General features: G+C 37.3%; 1 protein-coding gene and 1 long non-coding RNA gene across 2 annotated transcripts in view; one reads left to right on the top strand and one right to left on the bottom strand.

Moving 5' to 3' along the window:
* Window positions 1-16,605, top strand: part of KDM1B (lysine demethylase 1B) — a 27,055-nt gene extending 10,450 nt beyond the window's left edge. Inside the window, exons 11-21 of the mRNA XM_065667240.1 lie at window positions 209-283; window positions 2,155-2,292; window positions 3,712-3,883; window positions 4,888-5,015; window positions 6,443-6,574; window positions 6,966-7,040; window positions 7,937-8,053; window positions 8,878-9,003; window positions 10,309-10,431; window positions 12,749-12,901; window positions 13,812-16,605. Of these exons, the coding sequence (XP_065523312.1) occupies window positions 209-283; window positions 2,155-2,292; window positions 3,712-3,883; window positions 4,888-5,015; window positions 6,443-6,574; window positions 6,966-7,040; window positions 7,937-8,053; window positions 8,878-9,003; window positions 10,309-10,431; window positions 12,749-12,901; window positions 13,812-13,895 (1,323 nt within the window). The 3' untranslated portion in view covers window positions 13,896-16,605. The remainder of the gene's footprint in view (window positions 1-208; window positions 284-2,154; window positions 2,293-3,711; window positions 3,884-4,887; window positions 5,016-6,442; window positions 6,575-6,965; window positions 7,041-7,936; window positions 8,054-8,877; window positions 9,004-10,308; window positions 10,432-12,748; window positions 12,902-13,811) is intronic.
* On the bottom strand, window positions 8,839-19,045 carry LOC136008264 (uncharacterized). Its single transcript, XR_010610026.1, has 3 exons — window positions 18,795-19,045; window positions 11,321-11,759; window positions 8,839-9,110 (listed from the first exon to the last, which is right to left on the bottom strand). It is a non-coding gene; the product is annotated as an uncharacterized LOC136008264 (long non-coding RNA).
* Window positions 19,046-19,205: the final 160 nt, after the last annotated feature.

Below are 19,205 nucleotides of genomic sequence, written 5' to 3'. Positions count from 1 at the left end.
TTCAAAGCTACAATTTATCTTTTCTCTATATTAAATGCACTGCCATCTTTAAAAGTTATCACTGATTACTTTAGAGGACAAGAGAGCCTAGACTTCTGAAACCTAAAGCTATTTTTAACTTTAGCAAGAAGAAAAATAAGTGTGCAATGATAATTTCTATTCTAGCTCTATTTTTAGTTCTATAAGTTTTTTTTTTTTTTTTTCCTAGAAATCTGTCATTATTGTTGGGGCTGGTGCAGCAGGATTAGCAGCAGCCCGACAGCTGCACAACTTTGGAATTAAGGTATGAAACTTTAGAATACACTACTTAAAAAAATTAGACTTCCTCTGCTTTGGAAGTGTTCTTCATTAAAATGAAAGAAAGAAAAATAATTACATTCTTGTTACAGACATTTATGTATAGGGAATCTCAATTTGTGTCGTGGTTTAAGCCCAGCCAGTAACTCAGAACCACGCAGCTGCTCGCTCACTCCCCCAACCCCGGCTCCCGGAGGGATGGGGAGGAGAATTGAAAGAATGTAACTCCTACGGGCTGAGATAAGAGCAGTCCAGTAACTAAGGTATAACACAGACCACTACTGCTACCTCCAATAATAATAATAATGATAAGGGAAATAACAAGGGAAGAGAATACAACCGCTCACCACCTGCCAACCAAAACCCAGCCCGACCCGAGCAGTGATCTAGCCCTTCCGGGTAGCTGCCCTCAGTTTATATACTGGGCATGATGAGCTGTGGTATGGAATACCTCTTTGGTTGGTTTGGGTCAGGTGTCCTGTCTCTGCTTCCTGCCGGCTTCCCCTCCTCCCTGGCAGAGCATGAGGCTCACAAAGTCCTTGGTCAGACTAAACATTACTGAGCAACAACTAAAAACACCGGTGTTATCAGCGCTGTTCTCAGGCTGAGAGTCAAAAACACAGCGCTGCACCAGCTACTAAGAAGGGGAAAAATGACTGCTACTGCTGAACCCAGGATAATTTGTAAAATCTAGAAGCTTATTGAGTAAATGTGCTGGTTAACACAGCATTTATTGGTATCAAAAATTCAGCAAAGCACGCAGTGAATACGGTTTGGTAGAATAGGGGAGACATTCATACAGGGGAGATAATCATGTCTAAAAATTGGGACTGTAGATAATAATGGCTGTTTAAATGAGGTGAAATTTTCTTTCATTTGTGCACTTTACTGTACTTCCTTGTTGCTTATTAAAAACAAGCAAATTTTATGTATTTTGCCTCATATTTGACAGTGTGATCTCACAATATTTACATGTTGACATAATTGTACATTCTATGGGACTCTTTATATATGAAGCGTTTGCAAAGCTGATGTTTAAGGAAATGAATAAGCATCTGACTTTCCAGATTGACATATTTATATGTTCATATACGTGTATATTTATGACTCCCTGAATCCTAATAGGCCTATTACCTCATTCTTTGGTTGCTAAATAGCAAATCGAAGTACAGGCTTTCTGTACATCAAATCTTTTGGAAAGCTATCCTGCAGTAAAATATATAAATATCAACTGGCAAGACCTTTTTTAAAACATATGATACATTATATATATATACACACACTGTTGCTTTCTACTGCTCTGGAGAGATGATATTTCTCTAAAAATAAAAAGATAACATAAGTAGGTGTAAACATAATCAGTCAAATATCTACCTAGTCCAGTATCCTGTGTCTGTGACAGGTAGTGGATGCTGAATGAGTATGAATGGTGGAAATACATGAGAATGGTGTTTTCTTGGAATTTTCCAGGATTAAATTTTTCCAAAAGGTGAATGGATTTCCTCAGATGGACACTGCACCCAGATCATTGTGCTTAATAGCGTCCAGCACTTAAACATATGTGTAAATAGCCTTAAATCCAATTTTGAGATGTCCTGAATACATCTTAAGCCTATTTTTGTTAGGGTAATTTCTTAAATTAACAGTTATTTTATATATGTATATCCTGAAGGGTAACCTTTCAAAGACAATTTAAATGCATAAACGGACAATACCCACAAATGAAAATAAAGATTATTAGCACTGCTGGCTTGCTTGGGGTTTTTTTGTGTTTAATTTTCTCCTTTGCTCTCTGGAGTTGGGTAGATGTTTAACATAATCAAATCTTACAATTTACTAAGCTGCATTGTGTCATAGGTCATTATCCTGGAAGCTAAAGACAGAATTGGTGGCCGAGTGTGGGATGACAAGACATTCAAAGGAGTCACTGTTGGAAGAGGTGCACAAATCGTCAATGGATGTGTCAACAACCCAATGGCACTAATGTGTGAGCAAGTGGGTTCCCTGCAGTGGTCATGCATTATCACTAGTGAAAAACTGTCATTATAGCCAGGTTTGAGTGGCTGGATAAGGGTGGGAGTCCATTTTCATGGTACGATTAAAACAGTGTTCTGTGGTGTACGTAAACTCCGTGTTGCTATTGTATCTTTGATAACAGCTGGGAACAAAGAAGGGCTGTAGAATGGTACATTATGTAAAGGAAAGCTCCAGCTTCAGAACCAGAAGAAACCACTTTTCCCCTTTTTCTGGAAAGGATTTGCTGTCAGAGGCTATTGGTGTGTTGTCATAATATATACTTCTGTGATGGGCTTGCCTTTGCTCAGCCTCTGTATTTCTAGTTCAATTCCACACAAGTTAAGATGATTATGTCCAACAGCTACTAATATAAACACACTACAGTTAGATTTTTGTTTGTTTTGTTTCATTTGGGTGTTTTGGGGCAGGAAGCTGACTATCTCCAAGTGGAACCAGAGTATGGATTTCATTCAGAGAGGCTTGCAAACCCACCTCATGCTATTTTAACTGTATAGTGCTCTATAGTGTCATAAGTGGATTTTTTTCATGAGGATGTTTGGGGTTTTTTTAATCATGTTTTAGTTATGAGGTCAGGAGCAATGGCTTCTGAATATCCTGGCTGCCCATCTCTTTGTGGTCATTTGATATTGTCTTTCATTCAAAGCACAACTGTATCTTGAGAACGGATCTGCAGTGGTGACCAGCAGCCTAGAGTTGTGAGGATATGTGAAAAACTGGAGTGCACCCTTATGTAACAGGGCCCTAGGAAGAAGTCAGTGCTGTATTTGCTATTTTCTTTAGACTGTAGAAAACCACCTTTATTCTGATTTAGTTCTGTTGTGTGTTTGATACAAGTTGGACAAGTAGAGCAAGGTACTCTAGAAGGTTTAATTCCAAATTTCTTTCTTTGCTTGCTTGTTAATAAAAGTGGAGGTAATCAGCAGGCAACATCCTGTCAGTTCCTGAATGCAGGGAACTATTTGGGCATCAGGCAGAAGAAAATCCTGGGAAATTATTTTAATGGCTATTTAGAGAATAAGATAAGGTAGAAATAAAGGAGACTGGTTCATCACGTTTGATGACCAGATCCAACATTTCTATACCAGCCCCTGGCCTGAGAGGAAAGTTGGAGATAAGGTTTCTGGAAATCCCTGATAAAGAAAGGATGGATAGATGGGGGGCGGGAACTGAAAAATCAATGGAATGAAAAATGGTTGGTATTCTAGTTTTAAGACAATGAAAGTTTGAGTTAGTCTGACTAATTATCTAAAGTTACGGACATTTTTTAAGTGGTATCACTTAAATTTGAGGGATTTACCTTATTTTAAATAATTTTGAGCAGGCTATGCACTGTAGTTTTTCAATACTTAAAGCACAATAAAATGTCTTTTTCTTAAGCTTGGCATTAAAATGCACAAACTAGGGGAGAAATGTGACTTGATCCAAGAAGGTGGAAGAATAACAGATCCCACCATTGATAAACGTATGGACTTTCATTTCAATGCCATCCTAGATGTCGTCTCTGAGTGGAGAAAAGATAAAACTCAACATCAAGATGTTCCTCTTGGTGGTAAGTGTGAGAGGTACTGCAAAGTGAAGATGTTGGCTGTGTTCATAGACTTTGATATTAAATTGGCTTTTACAGCAGACATTTTTAGAAGTGTGTGGATATACATCTGATCTTAAATCCAACAGTGATAACCTGGCTCTGTGGAGGACTGTCGTATACACACAGACCAAAATGTCACTTGTAACTTCTAAGGAAGTCTAATTGGTAGGCTTTTATAGTACTGTGTGACTTCTGATGTAGTATCTTGTTTTCATGTAGCTTTTTCAGTGTAACTAGTGGCACTAGCAGTTAAAAGGATGTGTTCCTTGCTGAAGCAGGCCATAGTTATCGACAACTCTTGCACTTTTTGATTAATCTTTCTAAAAAATAGCCTGATTAAAGCCTTCTGCTGGCAAGAATTTTCCCATCTCCATTGGTAACGCCTCCCACCACACTTACAGCATGCAAGCACATTCAACAACAGCAGCAACAAAAACTTGCTCAGAAATGTCTGCCTTCCAAATCTTTCCAGCTGGATTCTGTAAGACAGAATTAGCTGCTCCTATGTTCTTCAGTGAACTCTGGATTAAATTCCTCCGTTTTTTTGGTTTTGTAAAAATTCAGCAAGGATTTATTTGCAAGGATTTTCCATTATCTTACGGTTGTATTTTCCTTGAAATATCTTCTACTGTATATTGATGATAGCTAAATAATTAATTCAGATCCTGTTTCAACGGCTAGCCTAGCTGTGCTGTCGCAGTGTTTCTTATTTTCTTTGAAATAATGTTAACCTCTATTTTACCCTAAAGCTTCCCATTTACTAGGGAAACCTGTGATCGAACAACAAAGTTGTTTATCACCAGAAAGTTCTTGCCTTTTTTTTTTTTCCTATGAGAAGAAAAACATCTTGGTGCAAAATAGCAATAAGCATGAAAATCTTGTGATCCAGAGAACAGCATATTGAAATGCAGCAGGACTTTTGACGAATCATGATATAGCCTTGTTTTAAACATGTTCTTTCGCAGAAAAAATACAAGAGATCTATAAAGCCTTTATTCAGGAGTCTGGTATCCAGTTCAGTGAGCTTGAAGAAAAAGTATTACAGTTCCATCTCAGTAATTTGGAGTATGCCTGTGGCAGCAACCTCTCTCAGGTGAGTTTTGATAGCTGTGTTCTGATGTGGTTGAGCTTCATAGGAAATAGGGTTGGAGACGACATTGAGAAATCATCTGATCCATCCCATGGTCCCAAAGGATCAGCTACCCCTAAACTTCCTGTGTCCCAAACATGTTCTTTAAAAGCATTTGAGACACAGATTACAGCACTGCCTTAGGTAATCTGTCAGGAGTTCATGACATACTTCCAGTGAGATCCTCCTTAACATGGAAGTTGAAAGTAGATGGTGCAGTGGAGTAGGACATCTAGCTGAGATCCTGGGTGGTAGGATTCACCTAGGTGATGGATGGTGGTAGGATGTTGTCTGTGACGTCTGCTTCTCAGTTCTGTGTTTAAAATCTGAGGTATTTCTCTACCTTGCTAGGTATCTTGAGAATAAACGCTTTTAACTTCTGAAATGTTCCAACACCCTGATGGTGGGCCTCAGTTCAGCACTCCTAAGTATTCTGTTGACTACATGATACTTAGCTTTCCTTGCAACTTCAGTTTTAACCAAGCAGGTTCAGGAAATTGATATCAGAGTATGATGTTGTTTGCACTGCATTATTTACTCAGTCCTGTTGCTTGGGTTAAAGATGTTTAGAGTCAATTGTAGTGGGACAGTTGACTGATCTGTGCAGATGCACAAATCTGAACTGAGAAGCACATAATGTAATAAAAATCTGCAAGACTGTGGGCAGTCAGTGGAAAACAGTTTGATGTGTCAAGCTTTCACACTTCATAAACACCCAAGGAAATAAGAAAAATGTTAAAATCTATCTCACCTTCAATTTTAAACTCAAAATATGAAGTCAATGCAACTGCAGTGATAAGAACTGGCATCTGAATAGCAGTTTGAGAATTGTTTCCGATTTTTTTTATTGTTTAGTGATATCTGCACTAAGCAATCACCACTTTTGTACTAAGTTTGCAGGGGTGGGGGAGGTCAATGAAAGATACTATGGAGGAACTTATGAAGTGACCAAAAATTTCCACTGAGATCTTTTGGTATCTCATCTTTCCCTTCATGTTGGGAAATAAAATATTTCCGTTTTTATGTGAAGTTTTAATGCTGTAAAATCTGATTTCTTTGCTAGAGACAGAAAACCAAAATAAATACACTGAAATCCAACTGAAATTTTGTACTGCTTTCCTTGTTTTCTCTGCTAAGCAGATCTATAAAGTACCTGCTATTGACCAACTCATATTACAACATTTCTTAATCTAGCAATTCATATGTTGTAAAGTGCCCTTAGCTAAACAAGCTGTTTGGTTTTGTCAGTGTTGCCATACATGCTGGTGGTACACTTTTTGGTTTTTTCCAGTTGTGAAGGGAATTAGGGCAGCTTCTTCTAAACTGTGGGACTTTTGATGGCAGCCATGTCACCTCACCAGTAAACACAGCTAGTTATGTTCTATCCACAGGTATCTGCACGCTCATGGGACCACAATGAATTTTTTGCACAGTTTGCTGGAGATCACACTCTTCTAACTGTGGGATATTCTACTGTGATTGATAAATTGGCAGAAGGGCTGGACATCCGGCTGAATTTCCCAGTGAGTCTGGAAAATGTTGATGTGGTGCCTGTCTGGGATTGCTTTGAAGCACACAGTCATATCTTTGTATTCTTTTGGACCCAACAATATGTGCCTGTGATTATTTTGACTTGTCTTTAATAATAGAGAGGACAATTTCACCATTTCTGGAAATCCTCTTTGAGGACTATCAGTACTTAAATGTTATGATATGATGAGCTTATATGTTAGAATCACTATGAGTTTTGTTTTCAGCTTCCATGGAGGCTATTTTTTTCTTTCAATATTTCTTGGAAAATCTGTGTTCTTCAATTCCTAGTTTTCAGACTGGTGCTGTATTTGCTATTGTCTGAATTTGCATCGCATATGTATATTTTTGTAGTATAACCTTCTTCAATTTGTCTCTTGACAGGTACAGACGATTGACTATTCTGGTGAGGAAGTACAGGTCACTACTGCAGATGGAACAGTGTGGACAACACAAAAGGTACCTAATATGCTTCAAGCTTCACATTAAATATTGACTATTCAATACTGACCACAGTACAGTCCTTTTTTCTTTCTTTTTTTTGCCTTCCCTTCAGAAGACTTATTTAGTCCGGTTTCTTCCCCCAAACATGAAAACACTATATACTTTAGTGACCCACATTTGGATGTCCTAGAGCTTAGTTTTCATTGAGCATGCTTGAGTTTTGAGTACTAGTTAATTTGAAGAACTAAACACTATAAAGTTAGTAATAAAAATTTGAAGCAAATAGATTTTTATATGCTCTTTGAAGTGACAATTATGTTTTCTGGTTCTGTTCCCTGCTCACAGCTTTACCCCATTTAGCCAGTGAATCTGCCCTATTAAAATTTTTCCCTTTGGCTTGCAGGACTTGACAACTTGTGTTTCTTTGTATCCCCACTGGCTTCATGCTGTGTAATTTAGCCTTTAATGATTTTTAAAATTATACATAAATTTGATCAAGACTGGATTGACATCAACAGTGTTACTGAGCATATTTTAAAGAGAAGGGATCTGTGAAGGAAGAAAAAAGAAAGCAAAGACCATTTTCTCTCTCTTTTCAAAAAGGGCAGTTTTGTTAATATGAGAGCCACTGATTCTAATTTGCAGGAGGTATTAAAATTAGTAGCATGGTTACCCACTCTGCTACAAACAATTCAACAGACTACAACTTCAATAGAGTGAACTGTAGGACCTGTTCTCTCCTGAATGTAAGTCATGAGTTTCTCATTAATGGGGAGTAAAACTAGACACTGATCGAAAGATGTCTGGTGAGTATTATGCTGCATCCTACAAGGATAATCCAAGATAGTCAAGATGATGATGCAAGGCTTAAGTGCAGTATTTTTTGCTACTGTTGTAATTATTTCTTTCAGGTATTAGTGACTGTACCGCTGGCCCTTCTTCAGAAAAATGCCATTCAGTTTAATCCTCCACTGTCAGAAAAAAAAATTAAAGCCATTAATAGTTTAGGAGCAGGAGTCATTGAGAAGGTAAATGATTTCAGATTATATTTAATTTTCTTTTCATAGAAACACTAGCTGCTTTGTCCCTGTTGCCTTTGCTGCGTATTCCTCAGGAATTATTATGCATTTGGTTTTACTTGTATATACTAGCCTAGAAGAGCAAAATGCTATTGGGGATCACATGTATTTCTCTTGCTTAGATTTCCAAACTTAATGGGTTTTTTAAAGAGATTGTTTGCAGAATCATTTCACAACTTAACTTAAACATTTTAATTTCCAGCAAGCCTTCATGATGGTCTTAAATCTTCCAAAATTTAAATAATATGCTTATTCTAGGTCCTTTTGACCTAATAAATACATAAGCTGTTTCAGAAGAATACTGAAAGTTGTGTATTTGACCAGTGTAAAATCTTCTACCCTTTCCTAGAGCAAATACAGCTTCTCCTGAAATGATCCCCAGTAAGATCACAAATGTGTGCTTAGAACAAAACAGTAACAGAAGTAATGGGGGGAACAGCACTGTAACAATGTTGAAATTTCAAGTCAAGGTTCAGAAACCACAGAACTTGGGATCACCAAGTTCTACATTAGGTTTGTAAAAATTCTGCTGAATTTCTTGAGCATTTTCCATAGTGCATTGACAGTCTGCGCGTCTGCAGTTTGTGAGACTAGCATCTTTTTCTCCTCCCTGTCCCTCTTGGAGAACAGACCCACATATTCTCTGTTGAGACCCTCTCATAGAACTGGGTGTCTCTAATTGAGTGAAAAAGGGACAGAGAATTAGAAGAACACATACTATATCCAGTTTTAAATTTTGTGATATGAAACGCTTTAATTTCATCTCTCTCTAGATTGCCTTGCAGTTTCCCTACAGATTCTGGGACAGTAAAATTCAAGGAGCTGATTTTTTTGGTCATGTTCCACCCAATTCCAGCCAGCGTGGGCTCTTCAGTGTTTTCTATGACATGGATCCAGAGGTATCATGCACTACCTGTATTTTCTGTTGGCCTTTCAGAAATTCAGTCTGGAATCCAGGTGCGATAATTACTGACCAGCAAGGGTTTTCTTCTCCCCATTCCTGCAACTGTCAAAAGAAGTGGAAGCAGTGTTATTTATCAAGCAAAATCTGATTGATATTTCTTTGTAATAAATGGGAATGTTTTCTTACTTTTGGATACAAAATAATACAGCAAGTTAATGCTTTTATTCTCAAAAATTCTGTTAATACCTGAATATAGATGTACTAATTTGGGACAAAGTCTGCTAGTCACTTCCAGTTTAGGACTTCTGTTCCTTTATTTAAATTAGTTAAATATCCTGTTAAAAAGATCATCCTGGTTTATTAACACTTAATGACTTGCACTAGCCTGAATAGCTATGTGGAATCACAGAAGAAAAGACCAACACTAGGCTTTGTATGAAACTGAGGTCTGTAGGATTAGTCCCAAACTCATGAATTTCAAAACAAATTCAGACCAGTGCATTGACGTAATTTTTCTTTTCCCTGCCAGTTCCAAGCAGACATGACACATTTTTATCTTACCTTTTTATGTTTTTAAAACTGCTGTTTACTACTTGGCTGCAGTTAAAAGGCCATTTTGTAAACTTATGGCTTACTCCAAAAGGCAGCCATCCTGTGAAGACATTACTATGCTCTCTGTACCTGTACATGACTCCCCTTAAACAGAAGTTTTCAATACTTAAGTTCATTCTACATGAGGTTTAATGTGCTGGTGCTATCCATAGACACTAGATACAATTTTTAATTTGCCTGATAGCTATTCTCTGCTAGAAGAATTAGGCCAAAATCTCCTGGTAAGAACTTAGTATTTGCCTAATCCAAAACTTATCTAACTAGTATTTAAATAGATTCTTTTTATTACCACGTTTTGAAACTGGAATCCAGCTGAGGGAGAATTTTGGCACAGAACTGGTGCTCAAGAGGTTTCCCATAAAGAGTAACACCATAAATGTAAAATGTTTTGGTGTAGCTTTTAAATAGGTGAATAGGAAGTTTTCAGTTAATTCAGCAAGTTGTAAATGGGGCTGACTGCAACACAGATCTGCAGACAAGACATCAAAGGATGTTAGTAAATTGAGCATAAATACTGTCGAATATGCAGTCTTTATTCTAAGGAATTAAACCCACTTTCCTCTAGAACAAAAGTTGCTTGGTAGCTGAGAATCTCTCTGTCAAATACCAATTAAAAGGGACTTTTCGAGAAATACTAGCCTATTAATTTCAAAATGATCTCACATATATGTTAATGTCTTGTTTTTAGGGCAAAGAAAGCATTTTAATGTCAGTGGTCACTGGAGATGCTGTGGCAACCATTAAGAATTTAGATGATAAACAAGTACTACAACAGTGTATGACTGTACTTCGAGAGCTGTTTAAGGAGCAGGTAAAAGAAGACTCTTAAGACATGAATTAACTTGCCAACAGACATAAAGCTTTTGCTCTTATTACTTCATTATGTATAAAAGAACCTTTGACATTTAAAACTATTTTTCCTTTCTTATCAGTTTGAGGGAATATGCTTCCTTTGAGACACACTTAAAAACACAATGTTTTGTCTCTTGTGTGAAAAATGTGAATTGAAATATCTTAGATCTGTCTGAAGGAAAATGGTAATGAATTGAAAGCCAGAAATTAACTATCACCCTTCAAAGCATTTTTAGAAAGGCAAATGAATTAAAATCAGTACTTCAGGCAGGTAACATAAATAGGCTTCTTTCTTAGCTGTCACTTTTTCTAAGAGATAGTTGGGTGGGGGTATTTTTGTCATCGCTGCTTCCAATACATCATAAAAGCTTTAAGCTAGATTAATTTATTATTTCCCCACCCCCTATGTAAAAAGCAACTAAAAATACAATGCCCCCCCAAAACAAATCCCTTACTCTTGTAATAAGAAACAACCCTTGCTGAGCTGTCTTGGGGTGGAGGTACAGGCAGAATGATTTATCAAGGGCCCTGCATCCTGAGTGTAAACCCCCCCCCCCCGCTCATCATTAGGATAAAAACTAATAGGAAACTCGTGGAAATCTGGAGCAAGCACAAGATGATCACTCAGCAATATTACTTGCATTTCACTCTATAGACAGTAATGCAGTTGGATCCCAAGGAATGCTTGTGCTAATGTTCATGAGTGATCTCTCAAGTTTTACTTGAGATGTTAGGATTAATGATCTTGGAAAAACTTTGGTATCTGAAAGCCTGACTTTTCCTAGAAAACATACATTTGGTGATAGCTTTACAGTTACCAGAATCACATGCAATCTAAGTCCACACACCTGCTATTGTGATCTCATGAGAACGTAGAGGCAGCAAACAGGTCTTTGGTTTTGGTGATGCTCTGGTCTAGAAGAATGACTTTTATGTCCATCTCCATGCTTTATAGCAGTTGTGAATTTCAGTCATCTGTCCGCAACACAGTGTGATTTTCAAAGACAAGATAGCTTTCAGGGGTGTACAAGAACTTCTTCTGGGTTGTCCATGAAACTTGCCACACATGGTTAGCTGTTGTCTTAATTGCTTGAGCTTTAGTCTCTCATTCGCTACCTAAATGGAGCGGTCTATTTGTTGATACCAGATGTTGTGTAGGAGGCAACCAGAGGTGCTTCTGTTTACTTGTCACAAGCTCCTCAAGCGTAAGATACAGTTGTAGTTGACTAAGCCTTCAGACAATTGTTATCCAGGCTCTTTTTGGTAGAATTATGTGCAATTTTTATGCTGCAATGTGACAAAGAATACCCAGCATTACTGTCATGGTTTCACTATAGACACTTGACTTTCTGGGTTAGTTTTTTCCGTTGTTTTGTTTTGTTTTTGTTTTTTGTTTTTTTTTTTTTTTTTTTTTTTGTTGGGTTTGTTTGTTCGTTTTAATTTCTTCCTGAACTTGGTTTTCAAGCCAGCTCATTTTCTGGTCTCAGATAAGTAATGTTATTTCTCCACTGGAATAAAGTTATCTCCAAAATGAAGATTACCATTTGACATTTAACAGCTAAAAGTAGCAAAGCACCACGCCTTACCAAGATAGAAAGTGCTTAGATTACATACACAAACGTGTTGAATACTAGAATAGGTAGGGTTGGAAAGGACCTTAAGGTAATCTAGTTCCAACTCCCCTGCCACAGCTAGGGATGCCTCACCCTAGACCATGTTGCCCAAGGCTCTATTGAACCTGGTCTTGAACACTGCCAAGAATGGAGCATTTACTGCTTCTTTGGGAAATGTGTTCCAGCACCTCACCACCCTCACAGTAAAGAACTTCTTCCTCTTATCTATCCTGAACTTCCCCTGGTTTAATTTGAACCCATTACCCCTTGTCCTATCGCTACAGTCCCTGATGAAGAGTCTCTCTCCAGCATCATTGTAGGCCACCTTCAGATATCGGAAGGCTGATGCCGATACTGGTATTTTACCTGTTTGCAAGAGTATCTATCTATTTTGAGATATTCCCCCCCCCCCCCCGCCGTGTAATATCCAGATTAAAACAGTGCAGCTGTGATGTTTTGGGCATCGGGCACATCTAGCAAATAAAATTATCTTTGTGGCTAGTACTGTAATAAAGAAAAATAGAATTTAATTCTGAAATGTAATCTAATCTGTATAGTAATCATGCTACATACTCTAAAGATGACAAGGAACTGTTTATAACAAGAAGCAAAGCAATTGTGGGCTTTTCTTTGCAGTGAATAAATTCCATTTTGGTTTTGCAGGAGGTTCCTGACCCAGTGAAGTTTTTTGTTACTCAGTGGAGCAAAGACCCTTGGCTCCAGATGGCATATAGCTTTGTGAAAACAGGGGGCAGCGGTGAAGCTTACGACATTATAGCTGAAGACATACAAGGAAAAATATTTTTTGCTGGTGAGGTAAGTATCTCTGTTAGTGTTGATTAAAGTCACTGGGGAACTATTTCTTGTGAAAGATCATCTTTTGCTAACCAACACCATTAATCTAGAGGCAGCACATAAATATTCTGTTACACAAATATGCTAACTCTTCATCAGGAAGTAGTGATACTACTGCTATCATCAGAGTAGTTAGTGATAGGACAAGGGGTGATGGGTTTAAACTTAAACAGGGGACTATCAGAATAGATAAAAGGAAGAAGTTCTTTACTGTGAGGGTGGTGAGGCATTGGAACAAGTTGCCCAAAGAAGTGGTAAATGCTCCATCCCTGGCAGTGTTCTAGGCCAGGCTGGACAGAACCTTGGGTGCCATGGTCTAGTGTGAAGCATTCCTGCCTGTGGCAGGGGGCTTGGAACTAAATGATCTTAAAGTCCTTTCCAACCCAAGCCGTTCTGTGGTTCTACAATTCTAACATTTTTTGATTTTTGACTCAATCCTTTTTATTAACATTATTTGGCATGGAAAGTCTGTCAACTATTTCAGGCCAGGAGTGAACCGTGTAAACTGCAAATGCAGAACATGACAAGACTATACAATCCACCTGTATCTTCGGTCAAATTGTCTATTACTCCATTTGTGGGTAACATAATAAATGCATACTGCTGATGGTATAGGTATGTTCTACACTGGATCAGAACTTACCTGCCCCACTAACGTGCAGATGCCAAAACAGACTACTGCTTTTGCTAGTTGACTTCCTTGCAAATTTTGAAGTAGCTAAAATCTTTCCTCCAAAATCCTTTCTAAGAAGTTTTCCATGGCTTTTAAAAATGTTTGTATATGATTAAGGAAAATAAAATCGATATGATAAACTCTAATTCTATCTTCTAACAGTTTTAGAAAAAACTAACTTTGTTTGTTTAAATACAGGCCACAAATAGGCACTTTCCTCAGACTGTCACAGGAGCTTACCTGAGTGGAGTTCGAGAAGCGAGCAAAATAGCAGCATTTTAAGTACTAAAATTTTGTGTTTGTAGATATATTTTTAATTGTTTTGTGTGGGTAGAACTATCTTCAAGTTTCCTATTGCTGCCTTTTCCTTAAGTGGTACTTAAATAGTGTATGGTACCTGAAGATAAAATCTTCATCTTCCTTTTCCTCTTTCTCCCTAGCCCTCTCACTTCCCCTCCTTCTAAGCCCTGATATTAATAGGGATTCTAAGGTATTACTGGCAAGAGTGACACTGGAATCCCTAGCCACAACTTAACTAATGGAATTTTTATTAAGCGTCCTCTTCTGTACAGCTTCTGTACATGCTATTATGAACCTTCATTTCAGAAGGTCAGATTAAAACCAAGTTAATATACAACATTAAAAACGCTGGCAGTTAGTAGTGATAGGAATTTTCTGCTAACTGTGCTTCTCAGGTTGATTATGCTCATAGGAGTTCCAATTTCCTCCCCAAAGTCTGAAGAACCTAGACAAATTCTAGAATTATTGTAGGAAGGAACTCAACTTTTTCCACTTGGAATCAATAACCTTTTCTATAATATTTTCATATTCTTAGCCCTCACAAAGTGGGCTTTGGAATATCAAGTTTGTTCCTTTAAATCAGATGGCTGGAACAGTTTACAGTGCAATCGTAAAAAGGTTATTGTAGCTAACAGAACTTGAAAAATTAACATTCACATTGCTTTAAAGAAATTTAAAGTATTCTTTCTGCTACTTATTCAGATAAATTCTTATTACAATAATAGGCTGAGTGCAGATTTGCTTAATGCTTCTGATCATGTAGGAATAGGACAGCTTAAAAACACTCTTACCTCTAAGAGTATTTTGAAAACAAACTTTCAAATGAAATTTGGGCTGAGTAGAGAAACTATCTACTGATGAGTGCACAGTTGGGGATGAAGAACTCTAAGTTCCTAAAAGCTCATTCAACTTTTATATTTAAAAAATAAGTGAAGATGAATGAGGAAAAACATTAAGACTTTTATGAAGGGCTGAAACAAGGTGGCTTGCACTTTGACTTGAAGTTGTTTTTTTTTCTTCTTTTTACTTTTATAATTAAAATATTATTAAAAATGTCTTGAGGGTGTAATTCAGTAAGGCCTAAGCATCTATCTAATAGCTTTTCCATGGGACAGGGAAGGAAATGAAGTATTTTTCAACAGAAATAAGACAGACATAACGAGGATCTCTGTTGTAATGCTGTTCCACTAAAACAGTATTCATGAAAAGAAAAATGTAACCCAACTTTTAGATCTCTTCCCCCATGCCTTCCCTCTAACTACTGCAAAAAATCTCCTGACTTCTGAAAGGAAAGTAAGCACTTGCTCTCTTCCCCCTCATCTGTTCTCATGCATAGGTTTGTTGGTTTTTTTTAATCTCTTCGTTTAAGAATAAGAGCAAGCTTTTGAGTTACAGTGCTTATTTTCATAAAGCTGTATCCTTGGGAAAACACCAAACCAAACCCAACAATCAACCTTAAGAAACATCCTACTGAATAAATGCAATTCTTCTTTTTATTTACCTAATATTTTGTTGTTAGAATAGCTATGATATTGTTAAATACCTTTAATTAATCTCTAATTTACAAGATGCAGATGTTTATATAACTAGATGTTTTTCAGATATATATTTTGTTCTGCTTCTTAAAGCTGAATTATATGAATTAATAGGAAAAGTGTAACTGTTCATAATTTTCCTCTATGTAAATGCTAGTATGTACAGTTTAAAAGTATTTCCAAGTATTAAATTGTAATTTAAAGGTTATAAGAAGCAAGACAAAAATCCTCTGATGAGAAAAGGTAATTGGGCATCAGATTTTGCTTTGGGTAATCATTTGCACTTTGTTAATTTCATATATCACAAGCCAATTCATAGTCTAAGTAGGAAAGATTGAGAGCTGCGTAAGTTTGACTTCCAAGTTTCTTTTCTAGTTTATAGTATATGACAAAATTCTTGGGAGAGGAGCTTCTGAAGTAGGAAAAAAAAAACCCTAATTTCTATGAGCCCAAATAGCTGCTTCAGCTGATCAACCCTTCAGTCACCTTAGTAACAGCATATAAACACATTGCATTTTAGACAGGAAATGCCTGGAACGTTGAGCTCAGCTTCCCTTTCTGCAGTCCAAAGTTTGTGTGAACATGCTTGATTTTAGGCATACTGTTAATTTGTACTTGGAGTTTCAAATCTATAACTTTGCAGGTAGATAAGTGCTATATTCTAGAGAATAAAGATGGACATGAGCAAATATGGTCACATTTGGCTTCGGCTGCTGCACGCTTCTTTTAGCATTAAAAAAAAAGGATAATGATGAATTAATGATGAATTTACAAATGGCCTAGTATATTAATTATTTGTATATTATTTTGGTGCCAAGGCACTTAAACTATATTGTGCTGCACTTCAGTTTGAGGAGTAAATAAAATAAATATGTTCCATTATAATTTACATTCGTTTGAAATGTATAAGAACATCAGGCTGGTTCTGAGACTTCATTCCTTAATTAATATTCCCCCTAAATTTTTTTGATACCTATGTTAAAATTTATTTCAAGCATGTGTATGTTTTGTGTTTAATTTATTCCCTGCAAATAAAGGACTGGGGAATGTTTTGAGATTTGTTATATGTTTGAATGCAGAGCATGATCTGTTACACTTCAACTCTTCTGTGTGACTATGTTATGGCAGCAGAATAAAACTGGAAAGTATCCAAAGGATGTTCATGTTTTTGTGGGTGTTTTTGTTTGCTTTTTTCCTTTTTCTTTAAATTTAACTAGTAGCTAAACCTACTTTATTACATTTGATATTACAATTTCATTTTAGATATTCCTATAGCTAGCCAGTTCCTCAAGACCTCCTGAGGTCTAGGTTTGATATTATTTGGACAATACTGTAATAGTCAGTGTATTTTGCCTCAAAATTTTACCAAATTTATAAGCTTCTATCAGATTATTTTCCTTAGCCAGAGGGAACTGTTGCTAAAACAGTTGTTTAGAAGCACTGCCCATAATTTTAAAATAGCCAGGAAAATCACCTGCGAACCACTTAATGCTTTTCACTGAATAACTGTAGAATGAACACTTTGTAGGACTGTGGTCCTGAAAGATTCTTAAGTCATAGATCACTGTAAGCATGTGCAAGCCTCACTACAGCAACAAATTCTGATAACACTTATCTACATTGTTTTTCTTGAAGGGGAGGTTATGTATTTGTTTAGTTTAAGTCTGACTGCAGACAAGAAAAAACTCACCCCAAACTGGTACTTCCTTTGAAAGTTTGTTTCAACCAGTTACACATGTAGGTCTGAACTGGTGAAAGCATTATGGTGTGGAAGATCTGCTGCTTCCCCCTAACCCTGTCATACTTGATTAACGGTTCAAAGTTCATTTCCCAAAAATGCACTTTGTTCTCCCAGTATCTCCCAGCAGGAAAATTATTATCAGTACACTTGACACTGGTCTTGAAAACATTAACTTCATTCAATAACAATTTTTGAAATGGAAACAAAATACTAATGCTGCTTTTAAAATTAAGTGCAAATCAGTAGATTTCATCACACTCCTCCTAGGAATGACAGTCCTCCCAGAAAACAGTTGATGTGAAGGAATTTCTTTCCTTTTAGCCCACCTGTCTAAAACTTAAATTGGAAATAAAAGTGGTGGGTCTACAAAGGGGTGCAACCCAGTGAACAAGGTCAGGTGAAAATGCAGGGCAAGTTACATAATATTGCCATCCTCTTACCCCAGGCCTTCTGGAGATCAATTGGTTTAAACCACTACTTGGAACAAGTCCAAGTGGAACTGGTTGCTCAGGGCCCTGCCAGGTTGAGTCCTGAACATCTCCAACAACAGGGATTCTACAACTGCTCCAGGTCCTATCTTTGTGTGAGGAACCTCACAGTGAAGCTTTTCTGCCACATCTGGTGCCTCCCACCCTCTCACTGTGCATCTCCAAGCAGAGCCTGGCCCTGCCTTCCCCATGCTCTCCTATTTGGTAGTTGCAGACTATAGTCAACTTTGTGATTTGGAAACAGGTATAATTAAATCTACCCAAGTGGTTATGGGTCACTGTCTCTCTGAAACAACAGCAGAGCTAATACACCTTATCGGAAATCACCATGCTGACTGCCAGGGGCATCATTTAGCCAGATTAACGACTGGCCTCCAAAAAGGTTATTTTAAAGTCCATCTTAGTAGTGGCTAATCTAAACCCAGACGTTCATATGTCTTGCTGTCATACACCTTGTAACACAATAATGCAGTACAAACACAGATGCTACAAGCAACCTGCTAGGCCCAAGAAGGCTATTAGTCTAGAGCTTCCAGAAAAAAAGTAGGATAGTGCATAAAGCTGCATCTTCCTAATTTTATCCCTGTTAGATATGACTGAGCAGTGTACCATGGATTACCACGTAACTCCAACTCGGCTCTCTTCCTACAGACATATAACCTCTTCACTCAAAATTTCTATTCTTCCCTTTCCCCTCCTAGTCCTCTCTCCACCCTTCTACTACAGGGCCCATACACTGCTATCTCAGGTGCCAGGCTCAGCCTTAAGAACAGTTGTTGATACAAGCAAGTCACTCAGGTTAACTTGGGTGGTTTTCCAGGTCACTAACCAAAATACTGAATAGCAAAAACTGAACTAAACAGAGGAACAAATATACTGGACTTCAGGAACTACGCTGTAAGCGATCAAATCAAAATGTTAGAACTCTTTCTAGAATACAACAGTCAGGACACAATCTTAAGCACCTGGAAGGTATATGCCTGAACACTTTAATTAGTTCCCTTTTCTTTAGTTACCCAGTTCCTATTTTTTTATGAGCACCTCTGTACAAGATTTAGAGCTCTTATCAGCTGTTTTTAATCCAACACCATCAGGATAAGCAAGACATTTTATTTACCTTTTAGTACTGTGCTGCAGTCTTTCCCCCAGTTGTAGAAAGAACTGGAATATTGTCTCAGCTGCAGCCAGACTGGTACAGGTAAGCAGTGAAACAGCTCAGACATTTCTTCTCTGTTGAGGACTACACTGAGTTATAGTTAAGGGATTGAAACAAAGTATTTGAAGGATGCCAAGTTCATTTCCATTCCATCTACACAATTCCAAAGTGGCAAGAAATGTGTACATACAATGAATAGAAGTACACTAATTTTTTGTTAGAATTTTTATACTTGTGAGTCACTCATCTTAAAAACACCTCCTGACCCACACAACTGAAACTAACTGGTATATTTACCTAAAAATCACAAAGCAGTTCAAGTGTTCGTAGAAAATCCATCCCAAAACCCAAGAAAATTTGAAAAAACTTCTT

This window comes from Lathamus discolor, chromosome 2, assembly GCF_037157495.1.
Source record: "Lathamus discolor isolate bLatDis1 chromosome 2, bLatDis1.hap1, whole genome shotgun sequence".
Classification (NCBI taxonomy): domain Eukaryota; kingdom Metazoa; phylum Chordata; class Aves; order Psittaciformes; family Psittacidae; genus Lathamus; species Lathamus discolor.
This window is presented reverse-complemented; position numbering and strand designations above follow the sequence as displayed.